Consider the following 16584-nt stretch of genomic DNA (forward strand, 5'->3'; position numbering starts at 1 on the left):
TAAGTACACGATTGGTTAAAACATGCAAAGAGTACCCCCCCATCACCAAAGTCTCACGGAGAGAATCCCATCTCTTTCGCCACGCCAACTCTCAAATCAATCTTCTTCTTCTTCGTCGTCGTCAAAAAGCCAAAGCTTTTTGCTTTTTTTTTTTTTTGTTCTTGATGGGTTTCATCTCTTGCATCTCATTCCCTACGGTCAATTCGAGAATTCTATCGACCCAGTGTTTCGCCAAGCTATCAACTTTTACATCTTCTTCATATTCAGTTAAGTTTGCTTTGAGACGCCAGGAGGAGGATAAACCCAAAGTCTCCTTCTTTCTTTCATCAACGTCTTCGTTAATGACGACTCCTGTTCAATCCTCTTCTTCCTCCTCCACCACCATTGGTATCCTCACTCTCTGTTTCTTAATTTCGACAGTTGTAAGGATTAGTGAACTGTTGCGGAACTCTCGCTGACTTTAATTTTGGATACTTAGTGAGTGACTTTAGAGGCGAAAAATGATTAAAGAAAGGAGGTTGTGATTATATATAGATGAGGAACCTCAGAATGTGGTAAAATTTAAGATTTTGTGATTCTGCTTCTCCGAGTAGTGACCTTTTTATACGTTTTTTATGTTGAAGATGAGACCAGTGATGGCTTGAAGGTCCAGTCTCATGTTTCAATTGGGGCAAACGATTTGCTGATTGTTGGACCAGGTGTTCTTGGACGCTTAGTTGCTCAACAATGGAGACAGGTATAATTTTGGTGCTATATGTCGTATACAACATTTATCTTCTACAGAGATTGAGCCTAATTTGATAGCTGAACATATCTTTCTTATAGAACATCCTATAGATATGGTGTTTCTGTACTATTAACAACAAAAATGTTTTGTGTTCTGTATGTAAGTCCCTGTTTTATGTGTCTTGAGTGTTTATCAATGTGCTCTGTGTTGATCTTATACAATCTTTTATGGTGATATTCTGAAATTCTTGTGGATATTGACTAGTTCCTTTGCAGCATAACGTTTATAATAAGAGTCAATGTTTTCACAATATGGAACTTTATATGTGGAGCAGGAACATCCAGAGAGCCAAATCTTTGGGCAGACAGCAACAACAACTCATCATGATGAGTTGGAGAAGTTGGATATCAAACCATTTCTTAAAGGAACCGAATTTGGGGACAAGTTCTCATATGTGATCTTTTGTGCTCCTCCATCACAAAGCCCTGATTATGCTGGCGAAGTCAGGTGATTTATTACAAAAATTCACATGATGAATTGTATTTCTCACCATGCATTTAGGTCTACTGTGCGGTTAACTTTATTAAATGGTGAAGAAAGATGAAGCTAAACGTCAGTTTGTGTTGTTTATTGGTTCATCCTATAAAACAACATTAAAAAGAATTTGCCTTGGTTCAACTATATCTAATATTGGCAATTGGTATGTGCTTGTGTTTTACAAAACGGATCAGGAATGCAGCATCAAACTGGAACGGCAAAGGATCATTCTTATTCACATCTAGTTCTGCACCTTATGATTGCTTTGATAATGGAGAATGCAACGAGGTTTGTCTCAGCACCTGAACACATCTTTTCCTTTCAGTTTTCTAATTTTAGGCTTTAGCACTACATTGTAGTATTCAATGTCAAAGTTGTTAACACACATAACATCAGAATAATTGGATTTGTTGATGCTATTGGGGCAAACAGCTCTGATCATTTGAAAGCTATAAAAATAAAGTATACAATACTCCAGACATACTGCAATTTGTTGTTCATAGTGATTATGTATGCGATATTCTATAAGAATTACATAAGTTTATCACCCTTCACTGCAGGATTCTCCAGTAGTGCCTCTGGGAAAGAGCCCAAGAACCGATGTGCTTTTAAAAGCAGAGAAAGTAGTGTTGGAATGTGGAGGGACGGTTCTTAGACTGGCAGGGCTTTACATATCCTTTTGGATTTCGAAATTTGATACTCAATGAGCATATACTGAATGGCTTTTTTTGGTCTCTAGCGGATTTGAAAATTATGTTTCTCCTGAACTATTTATACACAGAGAGTAGAGGTGCACATACTTACTGGTTGAATAAGAGCACAATCGATGCTCGTCCTGATCATATCCTAAATCTCATACACTATGAGGTATATTTGTGATTTTGCTCACTCCTTTCTCCTGTTCAAGACCATGAACTTCACTATATGCTTATGATTGGTCTGCATTGGCACTGTACTATATATTAGTCTCTCATCAGTTTCTGTAACGTGTTTCTGAATAGGATGCAGCATCACTGGCAGTTTCAGTCATGAAGAAGAAACCCGGTGGTCGAATTTTCTTGGGTTGTGACAACCATCCTTTGTCAAGGTAATGCTGTTCTCTTTCCAACTTTGTGATATTTCAAACATTTTTCATTTCACATGTTTTGAGTTTGCATACTTCTCAGGCAAGAGGTGATGGACCTGATGGATCAAAGCGGAAAATATGATCAGAAGTTCAAAGGTTTCACGAGTGAGTTTCTTCAAACATTGACGTGTGACTATCTTGAAAAAACTTAAGCTTCATAGAGTCTGACAACTTTGGCTTTTTGTAGGCACCAGTGGTCCTTTAGGGAAGAAGCTAGACAACTCACGGACACGAGCTGAAATAGGATGGGAGCCGAAGTATCCAAGCTTTGCTCAATTTCTTGGAGTAGCAAAGTAGTATTTTTAGTCTGGATCAAACTTATATGTTTACTCTTGAGAGATCAAACAGCTGAAATGTTCTGAATTATCTATCAAGCTCCATGTTCATAATCATACTGATATTATTAACTTGATACATTTAGCAAACGGGTCAAGTACGCAAACTTAAAACAGTTTGTATTAATTTTAATTATAAACATGGCTGAATCAAAATAATAAAAATCTCTTAGATCATCTAGAAGGTATTAATGCTTTCTGTCAAAGATGTAATGTAAAAGCTTGCGTGTCTTGTTCATTGCCAAATTAAAGTTTTCTAACAAAGAAATAGGCCAAACAAGCAAGGCCTTAAGGTTTGTGCCTAAACAAACACATCCATGCCTCCATCGCACCCACATAATTTGAAGCCAATAGTTTTCATTTGACCTTTAACAATTATATTAGAATACTTATTCATTAACATGCTCACAAATCATCTCATGGTAATATGTGCAACCAGATAATTTTACACCATTTGTATATGGAAGGTTGTAATAAGTACTTATTACACAATGCATGTCATTGTAGGTGATAGGTGGAGCAGACCAGTACGTAATGTTGTATCTAAAAAAAAAAAACAAATATCAAATCTTAAATTAATTTGGCTATATACACAGAAACTAAACCAGATTCAGAAGGTTGCCACTTAAGGTGTATGTTATGTCTTAATTAAACTAATTGACAGAAATGATTCGACTAAAAGAAAGTTTCAAGCCTAATGCAAAAAAATACTTTGTCGGATTTAGAAGGCCTAACAATTAGGAACAACCCTACCTAATGACATGACGTTCCAACGACTACCTAAACTTCTCCACAAATCTTAGGGTTCACACACACAGTCGATACTTTTTGCATGGTATTTTGTGACGTATTGATAGAGAGAGATGTTTTAGTTTAGTGAATTTCCAACAACAGTGACAGGCTCACGTTGATGAGAGCTTTCTTTCCCGATACATTTTGTGGCAAAAAAGAAAAAGAAAAAGAAGATATTACAACAAAATTTGATATATGCCTGATTGTGGCGGATCCAGACGAAATATTAACCTGGGGGCTGGGGCACATATGAAAATTTTAATACTAATAATTATTATTTGTAGTATCTCATATATTTTAAAATATGAGGTTTTAAAATCTAAACATTACAAAAAAAAACATTTACGAAGAATACCATTTCACTGATTTCTATATATTTAAAAATATACAATAAATCAAAAATTTACTAAATATAATTTTTATTTAATACATCATAACGTAGATAATAGTAATACTGGTTTACATTAACGACTTAAGACTAAATTGTTAAAAAAAAAAATACTAAAGAATCAATATGTTTTGGTATATAAATAATTAAGTGAAAGCAAAAAAACATACAATACAACCAATCAGAAAAATATAAAAACATGAAAGAAGTGAAGTATTAAAATAAGGAAGAAAATATGTGTATCGAACTTGTTATCTTCAACTTCTACTAAGGGACCAAGCACCACTTGACCTAACAAACAATAACGACGAGTGTTCAAAATTTTTATTTTCAATATTAGTATGGGGCACGTGGCCCACCCTCCTCCTCTGTAGATCCGCCTGAAAACATCACGCAAAGCCGATGTAAATTTTATCATCCCAAAAACATATCACATTCGCAACGTTTTTGTAATACTACATTTTACTACATAATTTTCATCATGACATGATTGACGTGGGTAAAAATATCATCAGTAGATACTCTCCATAGCAAAATGGTCAAAAAATCATCGACTCCCCAATGTTCATAATCTCGAGATTAGTTTCAAGTGAAAGGAACTAATCACTGTGATAGAAAACAAAAACAAACAAAAAATAAATTCTAAGATGGTTTCCTCGATCAGAACGAGAATTAAAATTGGTTTAACAAAACGAGAAGCTAATGAAATTTGCTGGTTGGCAAAGTAAAGACGCATTTCAGAAGTCACCAGCAATTTACAGCCAATCATCCATGCAAGAGTTGTCTGTGCTACTGAGTGAAACATTATATATTGTACAAAAAAACAATATATATCCAAGAAAATGTGAACCAAACTTTTGTTTTTTAGTTTAAAAAGAGAAAGAAACAAAAAAAATGGGGGACAAAATTGAGAATGCAAGAATGACTCACTTTTTCTCCAAGACCAATATAAAATGGAGGACATGCATGACGAAACTAAAATCAAAGCAAATCTTAAACAAGCAAGAGTGAGAGAAAGAGAAAGGAGAAAGTGAAGAATGGTGTTCATCAAAGTTCATCAGCTTGCTTTTTTCTTTGGTCTCATGGGTAATTTATTTCCCTTTATTTTTCTATCCTTTTTGATTTTGGAAAGTTCAAATATTATCCACAATAAAAGTTACATATCATATACTTCCAACATGTATATATATATATATATATATATATATATATATAAGTATAACCCATTTTTTAAATATAATTTATACCCAAAATAAAGAAGCTCATACGCTTTTTTTTTTTCAGGCAACATTGTGTCTTTTGGGGTGTTCCTGTCACCAGTGTAAGTGTCTAACTTCTAGAGTCATAAATACTATATACTAGTAAAAGATTGTGTAAGGATTTGACTAATTATATACGTATTATAGGCCAACGTTTTATGGGATATACAAGAACAAATCGTCGAAAGGGTTTCAGTCGATACCGTACATATGTGCACTAGCAAGTGCAACTCTTCTTCTCTACTACGGAATAATGAAGACACATGCTTATCTCATCATTAGCATTAACACCTTTGGATGTTTCATTGAAATCTCCTACTTGTTTCTCTATATCATTTACGCACCTAGAGAGGCCAAGGTTCCTTACAAAATATATTTCTATTTTTAGTAGGGAGTAACTCTATATCTACTACTAATCTGGAAGTACACTTGGCAGATATTCACGTTGAAGTTGATAGTGATATGCAACATCGGTGGACTTGGTCTCTTAATTCTTCTAGTCAATCTTTTGGTTCCAAAACAACACCGTGTCTCGACCGTTGGATGGGTTTGTGCTGCTTACAGTCTCGCCGTCTTTGCTTCTCCCTTAAGCGTCATGGTGATACATCAGCTTTCTTTAAAACATCGTGCCGTTTTTTTATTATGAATTGGTGTTTAAAAAACGATGTGTGATGTTGCAGAGGAAAGTTATAAAGACAAAGAGTGTGGAATACATGCCGTTTCTTCTCTCCTTGTCTCTCACTCTTAACGCCGTCATGTGGTTCTTTTATGGGCTTCTTATCAAAGACAAGTTCATCGCTGTAATACTAATTTACATTTTCACATTTCATATTTTTCATCATTTTTGTTACTTATTTTACTAATTTAGTCTATATTGCTTTGTCTTCAGATGCCAAACATTCTCGGTTTTTTATTCGGTGTAGCTCAGATGATACTATACATGATGTATCAAGGTTCGACAAAAACGGATTTACCAACAGAGAACCAACTAGCAAATAAAACCGAAGTCCCAATCGTGGCTGTTGAATTGCCTGATGTAAGATCAGACAATGTTGAAGGACCGGCGAGGGCTATGAAGTGAAGGGAAAACATGGAGAAGATGTGCATGGGAGACATTTTTATCGTATGTTGGAATAATAAACTTTTATTTCTATGTTTTGTCGGTTTGAGTTGGTCTAGGACACCAAATGATCCATTGTTTTGATCATCACCAAACCTTGATAAATTGATGATAATCTAGTCTAAACTACTTAATTAAGTTTGTGTCCATGATTGGCTAAGCTAAGCTCCATTAAACTATGTACTTAAAATACTTACAAACAGTTGGAACTGTAAAATAATCAATCTGATCTAGATTGAATACAATATTTCAACGGAATTTCACTATTTATAGTGGAAACACAGTATATCCATTTTGCTTGAAAAGGTTTATTAATTTATTTTTAAACTAATTTCTAAATTAGTTATATCCATTTTGTTCAGTTTTACTAATTTCTTTCAAGGTTGCCACTTGCCATATAGAAGCGGTTTCTTATGTCGGCATTATTTCTATTTTTTATAGTAAGTTAGTAGGAACCAAAGAAAACTTCGCTGTCTTATAAATGGGTTGTGTTGACATGTGTTGATAGCCTGCAAGTGCCGTGATGGACCTTTGATGCTCTGACTCACGCAGCAAAGACATCACTTTTGTCCAGCCAGTTAAACTTAATGATGCCAGATTGTGCTCCCAAGAAAATTGAATGTGAGGTCTACTTAAGCTAATGGTCGTGTCTTTACAGGGTTCTTCTCTTTTTCGTTGATAGGACCAAATTTTCAACTTATAAAAGTCTATACCATATCACACATAAAAAAATGGGAGAATTATAAAAATACTAATTCAAATCCTATGCAGCTGTGATATATAATCGTGAGTGCAAGTTTGCTTTAATAAACTAATCAACCATAACATAATTCTATAAAATCTTTGATTTATCTCCTACCTTTATAGTTTATTATAGCAGCAGAGTTTCTTAATAGAAGATTCTGTAGCAAAAATAAAAAATTAAAGATATCAAAATAGAAGTAAACAAATATAAACCGCATGTACAGAGTATGTGTATCTGTAAGAAGGCATACTTGAAATACAAGTAAGATAGATTACAGATGTGCCAACCGCACAAACTCAACTCTTACAAGACACAACAAATCTGAACTTTTGTTTCTTTCTTATTCATAAACACACACAAACCCCCCCCCCCCCCCCCCCCACTTTTTTCCACTTCACCCGCCAATTTTCCTGCATTTACAAAAAGAAAGAGGTTAATTCAAAGTTTAAACTCTGGTCTCTAGATTGATCTAAGTAAAGCATAAAAGGTTTAACAAAAGGCTTACAGAAAGGAAAGATCTTCCAGCGCTGGTTTTCGCCTTTGTTCCAGTCCCAAAGGACAATAGTCGTGCCATCACGGACACCACCAGATTTGCTGTCACCATGAAATGCATCAACGAGTAAACTCGTATTGTTTATCATCCTTATTGTGCGATATCCATCTCCCAAATCCTTGCTCTCTGTCCATAGCACCGACTCGTCGAGTCTATCAGGATCATATCTAATTAGATGCACCTGCAAATATCCAAAGATATAATCATAACATTTTGCTGATGGAATCATAAACCTATTATTATCAGAGATTAACACACACAACAATGCAGAATCACAGAACAAAACTAGCAGAACGTAATAAGAGTTTCTCCAGAACCATTCCCAAAACTCTTGAAGCACCTCTCTGTTTCCTTTCTTCCAACTAAGATCCCTAGTTGGTGACTAATGTGATTTCTAATAAGATGCATGACCAACTGTTTTCAAATGCTGTCTAATGTTATGAAAACTAATATCTACCCAAGTTTGCATTGGACATAAGTCTGCAGGACAAAAGACTGTCTAAGTAAGGAAGAAACGCTTACAGGATGGGAAGCTCCCACAGAATGCTTCATTGCTTCACCAGTAGCCTTGTTTACAAGAGCAAAACAAGGATGACCGTCTGCATCCTTCACCCGAGTGCTGTACTTCTCATCTTTGTACCAGTGCTGCGCATTCATAAGGAAGCAACTATCAAATACTAAAATAAATTGAAAATCTTCCAACAAACAACCACAAAGAAATACTAATAAACTATGATATCATCAGCAAGCTTGAAAATGCTCAATCAATAGTAACATCAGAATCAATAATAGCCTATACAAACCGTGAAAACATGAACATAACAATAGGATCTAACAACCTAAACCACAAAACTAAATGGTAGACAACAAGATTCAATCTTTTTAACTCAAGACAAATTCAAAAGCTGTGAATCATTCCAAACACATCGAGCCAAGTGGTTAAGTAAATTGGATCGTGGTGAGTGAGTGAGAGATGATTAGACATACCTGTGCTTCATCAGATGGATTGGCTGGGGCCAGAATGACCTTACCATCTCTGATCGTCAGATAATAGTTAGGCTCCGCCTTAGAATACACCTTCACCGTAGCCCTTCCGGCGAGACCGGCAATATTATCAGGCACACGGTTCTTCTCATCAGGCCTTTGGTCAAAACCAGAAGGCGGGTAGGGTTGAGGCTGATGTGAGCTATGGTGAGCCACGTGCGAGACGCCAGTGTGGCTCTCTAGCATCGAATCAGGCGGCGGATGAGCTCCGTAACGGTGGTGATCCGGCGGGTAGGGCTCGTTGGAAGAGTGATGACCGACATGGCTCACATGACCGAACGGAGGCGGCGGTGCTGGAGCATCAAAGTAAGGCGGTGGTGCCGGAGCTCCGAAGTGAGGCGGTGGTGCCGGAGCATCGAAGTAAGGCGGTGGTGCCGGAGCTCCGAAGTGAGGCGGTGGTGCCGGAGCTCCGAAGTGAGGCGGAGGCGCGTAAGGGTCGAAAGGAGGTTGTGGCTGGTAAAGGCCATGGGGTTGCGGTGGAGCATCGGGGAAATTGTTGCGCGGCGGTGGTCCTCCAAAGGATTGACGATCTTCATCGCTGTCGTCGCGTTGGTGGTGGTGGCGGCGATGGTGGTGGTTGTGGTGCTCCATTAGCTTTTGATTTGGTTTGATCAGTACAAAGTTGAAGAGATGATCGGAGAGGACGAGACTTATAAAGGACTGTGTAAAGACAGCTGTTGCAATACTAATGGGTGTTAGTAAACAACACGTTTTGTACACTAGTCTACTTAATAGTACTAGATAATTTTAGGCTTACTTAAGTAAATTAGTAATTACATTATATTATGTTATATATTATACTATTGTTTGCTATTTTATATATCTTTCAAAATCTTGCTTCTCTTTTAATTTTTCTAACATTAACTTCTTTCTGTCTTGTGACAAAATAAAGCTTCTTTTTTGTCTAATAAAATATCTTTGATTAATGTTTGTAATTTAATTAATTAATGGTTTATGCTAATATATTGTTATGCTAGCATCCCAATTTATTTGTTGAGAGAAAAAGAAAACTATATTAAATAATATTGATTCCAAAAAACATAACTTAAGTGGGGTTATTGGTTTGAGATTTGAGTAAAGTTTTAAAGACTTTAAATGTTATGTAGATTCTGTTGTTATTAGATCAAGATTTTGTTAAACTCTACTAAAATTTAGTGTTATTAGATTCAGACTTTAATAAATACAATTAAAGTTTTATGTTATTCAATTAAAATAAAAAAATCTCAGATTGTTAATAAATTCAATTATTATGTTATTGGTTCAAGACTTTATATATTTTATTCACAAAATAAAGTAATGGAAAGTATCACAAATATATAGATATTGTTTGGAGTATTTTACAAGATTTTAGAAAACTAATCAACAAAACTATAGATTATTCTTAGTAATCTTAGAAATCTTTAACTTATTCACTTTAGATGATTTTGTTAAAATCTTCAAAATTCTTTATAATTAGAATCTAATAATAGCTGATATAATTAAAATCTTCAAAATTCTTCAAAATTTTGTTAAAATGTTCATGATATGAGCTGAAGTCAGACATGTTGGGCTGTTCGACCCCTTCACTAGGTTAATTAAAATGTGGCCCATATGAGCCCAAAAACAGAATAACTTAATGGGAAAAAGATAGTCAGCTACATCAACTATACCACAATACATGACCACACATGCAAACTTTAAAAATGTATACTCAACTACATGAAGTATATGTATTGCATGGCCACATATACCAACTATATGATGACATGTGCTCAACATCACGATCATTTTACTCCGGTACATCGTTCGTCGGAATTCGGTGTTGACCAATATTGACCGGCGTTGACCAATATTGACCAACAAAAATATTCAAATTTTTTATTTTTAATTTTAGAAACAAAAATAAGAAAATTCTTTTATTGAATTATCTAATGTGTTCAAAAATTAACAAAATGTTTATATTCATTATAAAATTATATTTTGTATATGTTAATTATATTCATCCAGCCTTATAATAGTTAGTTTTTTTATTGCAAAACTTAATAAAAGTGAAATAAAAAATCATTAATAATATTTTCAGATAATAAAACTTTTATTTTACCATGAGTATATAACTTTTTTGGAATAATTCTAGTGATTTTGACATGTATTGGTTTGGTTCTAAGTACTTTTTATTGTAGAAAATATTTTTGTTGTTGAGAATATTAAATAATATTATATATGTATTTAAATAAATTATGTAAGAAGTTGATGTTTATTAATTAATAATGTTAAAATAATAGGTTTTTTATTTGATTCACTACAACAAGATTTTTTTGTTTGAGTTTAAGTTTTAATATCTTATGAATGATTTTTATTTCAATTTTAATTAAGTTTTGAAATTGAAAAAAAAAAGTAACTATTATAAAACTGAATGAGTGAAACATAAAAATATATCTTTATATTAGATACAAATATATTTTTAATTATAAAATATCATAGACGATTCCTAAATAATTCAATTAAATTTCTTATTTTGGTTTCTTATTAGATGATTCCTAAAGAATTTTGTTATTTTTATTTCTAAATCTTTTTTTTTGAATTTTTTTGTTGGTCAACGCCGGTCAATATTAGTCAACACCGGATTTCGATGAACGGTGTACCGGAATAAAATTGTTGTGATGTTGAGCATATGTCATCATATAGTTGGTATATGTGACCATGCAATACATATACTTCATATAATTGAGTATACATTTCTAAAGTTGGCATGTGTGGTATGTATTATGGTATAGTTGGTGTAGTGACCATCTTTCTTCCTAACTTAATCATAATATGACATAGTGCCGTTATGCGTTACTGGCTTAATTACTGCAATGTACGTAACAAAAAGTTGGGAGTCATTTATTTGGTCGCTTTCGAAGTCACGACGCCATCTCAACTCTCACTTCAACGTTTGTGCCAACGTAAATGTACTGCCTACATTTAACTTTTTCACTTTATGTGATCAAACTTTTTGTTTGTTTGTTCTGAAACTTCCGTATGGAAAAAGACACAAGAGTAAGCTCCGCTTGCGACGGTGAAAGTTAAAAACAAAATTTAAAAATGCCTGAATTAATGTAAATTGGTTATGGAGACAGCAGTGAAATCTATAACATATCTGCATAATGGATGTTCACGTTATGGTTCAACTAATGAAGCTAAATGATTATTTGCGAGAATTATAAATATTTCTAATTAATTCTGTTGACTTGCAACCTTAATAATTAATCCTTCATTTTCACAACACATACAGGGAACTTTGCTTGGCCACCCAGATATATATTATTATTTCAGTAGAGTTATTCAATTGCTAAAAGAATATTAAAAATTCAACGGGCATATGGGGTATCAAGCATCAGTTTCTATATAAAGCAACTCTGCCAAGTGCATTCCTCAAATACAAAAAGAACAAATACTTCAAAGCAAACATCAAAACTATAAAGTCGAATCATGGCTAAAGGTGTTGAGTTTCGGATTCTATTCCCACTTGTTTTGGTTTTGGTTATGTTACTTTGTGTTGATGGTAAGAGACTCAATAACAATGGCCATGAGATGAGAAGAGGAAGATGGGAAGGTAAGCTGAAGATGAACTTCTATCACAAGACCTGTCCTCAAGCCGAGGAAATCGTGAAAGAGATTGTGTCCAAGAAAGTCGCAGCAAACCCTAGCTTGGCTCCCAAGTTACTGAGGGTTCATTACCATGACTGCTTTGTTAGGGTATGATATGCGTATATTTTTTTATTCTTTATAAATAGGACATCTTTCTTGTAAAGATCATAAGTCTAATGTGGATCACTGATGATATTTAGGGGTGCGACGCATCACTCCTTTTAGATCGACTCGCTGAAAATGCGGCGTCCGAGAAGGAAGCGAGACCTAATCTGTCGCTAACCGGGTTTGAAATCATCGATGAGATCAAATCTATTCTCGAAAAGCAATGCCCTGAAACCGTCTCTTGCGCTGACATTCTCACCTTAGCCGCCCGAGATGCCGTCTCATATGAAGTAATATATAAACAAACTCGTCTAAAAATATTTCATGATTACTAATCAATCAAAAATGAAACCAAGAATCGATTCTCATTCGCTCCGTTTCTATGTTTGTAATTGTAGATGATATAGATAAACAATCCTGTTTTTAGAAGAAGTCAGATTAGTTTGGATTTTGAGAGAAATCTATGAATTTTCGAAAAAATGCTAAATCCGGAATTTGATATGTTGTAGTTTCAACGGCCGCTATGGAATGTCTTTACTGGACGTGTTGATGGAAGAGTTTCATTAGCAACGGAGGCAGCCAGAGATTTACCTTCTGGTGGGTCAAACTTCACCACTCTACAGAAACTCTTTGCCGAGAGCGATTTGGACGTCGTTGACCTCGTCGCTTTATCAGGTTTAGCATATTTTCATATATTATCTTTTGGTAATCATCACATATACGTTACTGATATAACAAACAAGTATAATAATAACGACCTTAATTATGAATTGGGAATGATTAATAAGAAAATCGCGGGAATATCAAAGCACGTGCATGTCCATATGTTACGAAGTGTACGGGATGCTACGAATTTAATCCTTCCAATCTTCAAGAAATAGTATATTATACATACGAAATATATTGACATAATTCGAACATCATATATGTAAAAATTATTTTAAATTCAATTATAAATGATCTGATATATAAAGTACTCATTAATCAACTAATTTAATTGCTATCTTTTTTTTTTATATATACTAAAAGGAAACGAAATTGTATGAAACAGGAGCGCACACGATAGGAACAGCGCGTTGCGGTGTATTTGGTCGGAGGCTCTTGAACTTCACCGGAAAAGGGGATACAGATCCATCCCTGGACCCTAACTACGCATCCTTCCTCAAATCCAAATGCTCCGACAAATCTCTAAGACTCAACTCTTCCGCAATGGTTGGAATGGACCCTACCGGATCTCTCTCTTTTGACAGTGGCTACTTCGTCTCTCTTCTACGACACAAAGGACTCTTCACCTCCGACGCCGCCTTGTTGACTGATCCCTCCGCTGCTCACATTGCTAGTATTTTCCAAAACTCCGGCACTTTTCTTGCTCAGTTTGGTCGGTCCATGATCAAGATGAGTTCCATCAAAGTCCTTACACGTGGAGATCAAGGTGGTGAGATTCGTAAGAATTGTCGCCTCGTCAACGAATAAATTTTACTTTCTATCTTAATCCTTAATTACCGTAATTTAATTATCATGTACTCATCAACTGAGATTTCTTTTTTTTTTCTTAATTCTATTACGATATTGTAATTTTGTTGAACGATATATAATTTATTGAAGTGGAATTGTATCATGTCTTCAAATTATTATTTTTAGGATCACGTTACGATAAATTTTACTAGGACCTAATTATAATAACATGTGTGAGTGGAACTGTGGAACAGTCAAACAGAGGTTCGTTTCAAAAAAAAAAAAAAATGAATTGAGGTAAATTAATTTTTAAACCTCTTACTTATACACATTAAATAAAAAGATCTTCAAACTTTATTTTAAACATGGCTTATCCTTTTATTCAAATCCGGAAAATACAACAATAATGTAAATCAAAGTAACATAACAGGAATCACAGTTACATCTCTCTACTTTGAAAACTTGAGGTGTATTATTCAACAAATTAAAAACAAGTGAGACACAAAGTTTAAAGGAAGTGATCGATGGATGGGTCGAGTACTCAGCAGCAAAACATCAAATTCTAGATGCTTAGCTTGTCAATAGCATGAAGTGCATCGCCAGTAAGCCTACAAAGTCTCCATTCCTTAAAAACTATAACACCCATCTGCTCATAGAAGTTGATAGCATTCACATTCCAATCAATCACAATCCACTCCACTCTTCCCATACCCAACTTCACCGCTTGCTTGGCCACAGCAGTTAGTAGCATTTTCCCGAAGCCTTTTCTCCTGTAAGGCTCTCTCACGAAGATATCCTCGATGTAGAAACACTGTTTCGCTAAAAAGCTTGGGTAGTTCGGGAAGAACAGAACAAATCCAGCCACCACAACGTCTTTGAGCTTATCCGGCGAGAAATCTTGACTGTCCGGATCCTCGATGGGGAGATCACCGTTATGTGTCTCAAGAAATGGGGTGAAGTCGGGGGACGTAGCGTCAGTGGTGGAAAATGGGGAACGGGAGATCTCCAAGAGGAAGACGGTGACGGCTTGGAAGGGACGGGAGTTGAAGAGCGTGGAGGCAAGACCAGACTCGGTGGCGACAAAGAGATGCGTGAGGCGCTCAAAAACTGCCATTTGGTGGATTAGCTTGTGAATGAAAGGAACATCGGACGGCGTTGCGAGGCGGATACGGGAAAACATAGGGTGGTCGGTCTTTGAAGTCTCTGCAGGCACTGTCGTTGGCTCTGGTGCTGCGGTTGGAGGCGCGGGAGCTGCCATTTTTTTTTGTTACTTGATTTTTGAAGACAGTGATGTGAAAATAGGGTTTTAGAGGATCTGTATTTATAGAAAAGTTGAAGTTATTACTTGCTTCTAAGGCTATCATGTTTAGGAATAAAATTTTAATTATAAGCCAATCTAAATATGCCACATATGATAAAGTAAAACGCTATCTCATCCTTATTTGAGCTATGAGGTTGATCTCTCTTCTTGGTAATGTCATGTGTTACACGTTAAAGTAGGTCACTCTCTTCTCCTTTTCATTTCTTTTTTGGTCAGGTTGATTAATCAAAGAGACTTCACTATGTATCAACTCAACGTATCATAGTATATATTTAGCCGTCCCTCGATTTTGTACGCCTCGTATCGTTCTCATCTATCCTGTAGGTCATCATTAATCACCTCTTTCGGAAAATTTTGCTAACGCTTAAAAAAAATCAAGAAAAGTTAACCTCTTGTTCTATATTATCTTGAGTCATTTTCTAATATGGCAATCAGTTTTAAACACAAGTTGGCTCTTCTGCGATTTGAAACAACACACGAAATGCAACATAAAGACGCGCGGTCATCTATACCATGATCCAATCTTCGTTTCACTTGGTATATATATATATATATATATATGAATCCAATATTAATTTAAGAATAAATTGATGAACTATTTCGATAATAGCATCCTAAAATTTTTTATGTTGGTGAAAACTGAAAAGACATGGGATTGAAGCAACGTGAAGCACATGTCGTCGTTATATCGTGGAAAAAGACATCTTGTTACCCAAAAAAAAAAAGCCAAGAAATTTAAATGAGTATGGAAAAAAATGGACACCCATGTCGTTGTTTCACCTCATAGAAGACTCTAGCCGGTACACGTACTACTTTGACAGTATTGTCGTTAGTGCAAAATAGCTAGCCGACATTAATAAGTGTGTTCTATATATGGCTGTAATTGAAGATGTTAAAACTCGTAGTCTAGATTTGTCGACAACGAAATCAATTATTTCTCTACCAACTTTGGATTCATGTAATCACGACAAAACACTACAATTTTGTTCAAGATAAAGGGAAAGGAACGAAAAGTAGTATCAATTGGTACTTTAATTCTTTAGCTTGGTTTGATTCTTTAGACTTTACTATCAATTATAGTTTTAATTGTTAACAGATGGATATGGTTTTGGGTGTAAATCCTAGCTAGTAAGTAATATTTTTCATAATACACTTGGAAAGGTTATGTTGGAAATTGAAATAAAAATCAAAGATGGACTTTGTATCAAACTAGAGGGACTTAAAAGGAGATGCATGAAAGGGAAGTTGAAAAGTTTGAACCACATCCTGTTTTGATATTACAATATCTGTCCACTCTTATGTCAGTTATGTGTTCATGTGTAAGAAGAAGTGGTTTAACAAAAAAAACAAGTCTAATTCTTTTGTACTTTTGGTTTAAGGCTTCAGGTTTGTATAAAGCCCCAATTGTACAGTTTTTTCATAAACCAATGAAAATGAGATTATGTAGTTCTCATTGACTAAATTAGTA

At 35.0% G+C, this 16584-nt stretch overlaps 5 protein-coding genes across 6 annotated transcripts; 3 read left to right on the top strand and 2 right to left on the bottom strand.

Moving 5' to 3' along the window:
• Window positions 1–11: 11 nt before the first annotated feature.
• LOC104785539 (uncharacterized) lies at window positions 12–2815 on the top strand. Of its 2 annotated transcripts, none has more exons than XM_010510771.3 (9): window positions 12–387; window positions 624–736; window positions 1062–1234; window positions 1459–1552; window positions 1825–1935; window positions 2042–2131; window positions 2266–2351; window positions 2431–2495; window positions 2578–2815. In XM_010510771.3, exons 1-9 carry the CDS (start codon window positions 165–167, stop codon window positions 2685–2687), a joined length of 1065 nt encoding a protein of 354 aa, XP_010509073.1. In that variant the 5' UTR covers window positions 12–164; the 3' UTR covers window positions 2688–2815. The 2 variants fall into 2 exon arrangements, with proteins under 2 accessions (XP_010509073.1, XP_087369252.1); XM_087513126.1 differs by having other exon boundaries at window positions 51–387; window positions 1825–1932; window positions 2039–2131.
• A 2018-nt stretch (window positions 2816–4833) lies between these two features.
• Window positions 4834–6529, top strand: LOC104785540 (bidirectional sugar transporter SWEET9). The gene is made up of 6 exons (XM_010510772.3): window positions 4834–4991; window positions 5190–5226; window positions 5312–5522; window positions 5601–5762; window positions 5845–5964; window positions 6054–6529. The coding sequence occupies exons 1-6, from the start codon at window positions 4943–4945 to the stop codon at window positions 6243–6245; spliced, it is 771 nt and encodes a 256-aa protein (XP_010509074.1). The 5' UTR covers window positions 4834–4942; the 3' UTR covers window positions 6246–6529.
• A 683-nt stretch (window positions 6530–7212) lies between these two features.
• On the bottom strand, window positions 7213–9416 carry LOC104785541 (ricin B-like lectin EULS3). The gene is made up of 4 exons (XM_010510774.3): window positions 8570–9416; window positions 8105–8227; window positions 7535–7763; window positions 7213–7439 (listed from the first exon to the last, which is right to left on the bottom strand). Coding segments are annotated over exons 1-4 (1002 nt in total). The 5' UTR covers window positions 9218–9416; the 3' UTR covers window positions 7213–7437.
• A 2600-nt stretch (window positions 9417–12016) lies between these two features.
• LOC104785542 (peroxidase 24-like) lies at window positions 12017–13958 on the top strand. The gene is made up of 4 exons (XM_010510775.3): window positions 12017–12343; window positions 12436–12630; window positions 12850–13015; window positions 13392–13958. Exons 1-4 carry the CDS (start codon window positions 12077–12079, stop codon window positions 13811–13813), a joined length of 1050 nt encoding a protein of 349 aa, XP_010509077.1. The 5' UTR covers window positions 12017–12076; the 3' UTR covers window positions 13814–13958.
• A 190-nt stretch (window positions 13959–14148) lies between these two features.
• On the bottom strand, window positions 14149–15077 carry NATA1 (Acyl-CoA N-acyltransferases (NAT) superfamily protein). Its single transcript, XM_010510776.3, has one exon. The coding sequence runs from the start codon at window positions 15051–15053 to the stop codon at window positions 14358–14360; it is 696 nt and encodes a 231-aa protein (XP_010509078.1). The 5' UTR covers window positions 15054–15077; the 3' UTR covers window positions 14149–14357.
• Window positions 15078–16584: the final 1507 nt, after the last annotated feature.

Source organism: Camelina sativa, chromosome 5, assembly GCF_030686135.1.
Source record: "Camelina sativa cultivar CO46 ecotype springtype chromosome 5, ASM3068613v1".
Lineage (NCBI taxonomy): Eukaryota > Viridiplantae > Streptophyta > Magnoliopsida > Brassicales > Brassicaceae > Camelina > Camelina sativa.

Coding starts and splice junctions, on each gene's coding strand:
- LOC104785539 (XM_010510771.3), top strand. CDS start 165: ATGGGTTTCATCTCTTGCATCTCATTCCCTACGGTCAATTCGAGAATT. Junction 1,235..1,458: donor GATTATGCTGGCGAAGTCAG/GTGATTTATTAC, acceptor AAAACGGATCAG/GAATGCAGCATCAAACTGGA. Junction 1,936..2,041: donor TTAGACTGGCAGGGCTTTAC/ATATCCTTTTGG, acceptor AACTATTTATAC/ACAGAGAGTAGAGGTGCACA.
- LOC104785540 (XM_010510772.3), top strand. CDS start 4,943: ATGGTGTTCATCAAAGTTCATCAGCTTGCTTTTTTCTTTGGTCTCATG. Junction 5,227..5,311: donor GGGGTGTTCCTGTCACCAGT/GTAAGTGTCTAA, acceptor TACGTATTATAG/GCCAACGTTTTATGGGATAT. Junction 5,523..5,600: donor ACGCACCTAGAGAGGCCAAG/GTTCCTTACAAA, acceptor TACACTTGGCAG/ATATTCACGTTGAAGTTGAT.
- LOC104785541 (XM_010510774.3), bottom strand. CDS start 9,217: ATGGAGCACCACAACCACCACCATCGCCGCCACCACCACCAACGCGAC. Junction 8,228..8,569: donor ATCCATCTGATGAAGCACAG/GTATGTCTAATC, acceptor ATGAATGCGCAG/CACTGGTACAAAGATGAGAA. Junction 7,764..8,104: donor CTGTGGGAGCTTCCCATCCT/GTAAGCGTTTCT, acceptor GGATATTTGCAG/GTGCATCTAATTAGATATGA.
- LOC104785542 (XM_010510775.3), top strand. CDS start 12,077: ATGGCTAAAGGTGTTGAGTTTCGGATTCTATTCCCACTTGTTTTGGTT. Junction 12,344..12,435: donor ACCATGACTGCTTTGTTAGG/GTATGATATGCG, acceptor GATGATATTTAG/GGGTGCGACGCATCACTCCT. Junction 12,631..12,849: donor GAGATGCCGTCTCATATGAA/GTAATATATAAA, acceptor GATATGTTGTAG/TTTCAACGGCCGCTATGGAA.
- NATA1 (XM_010510776.3), bottom strand. CDS start 15,053: ATGGCAGCTCCCGCGCCTCCAACCGCAGCACCAGAGCCAACGACAGTG.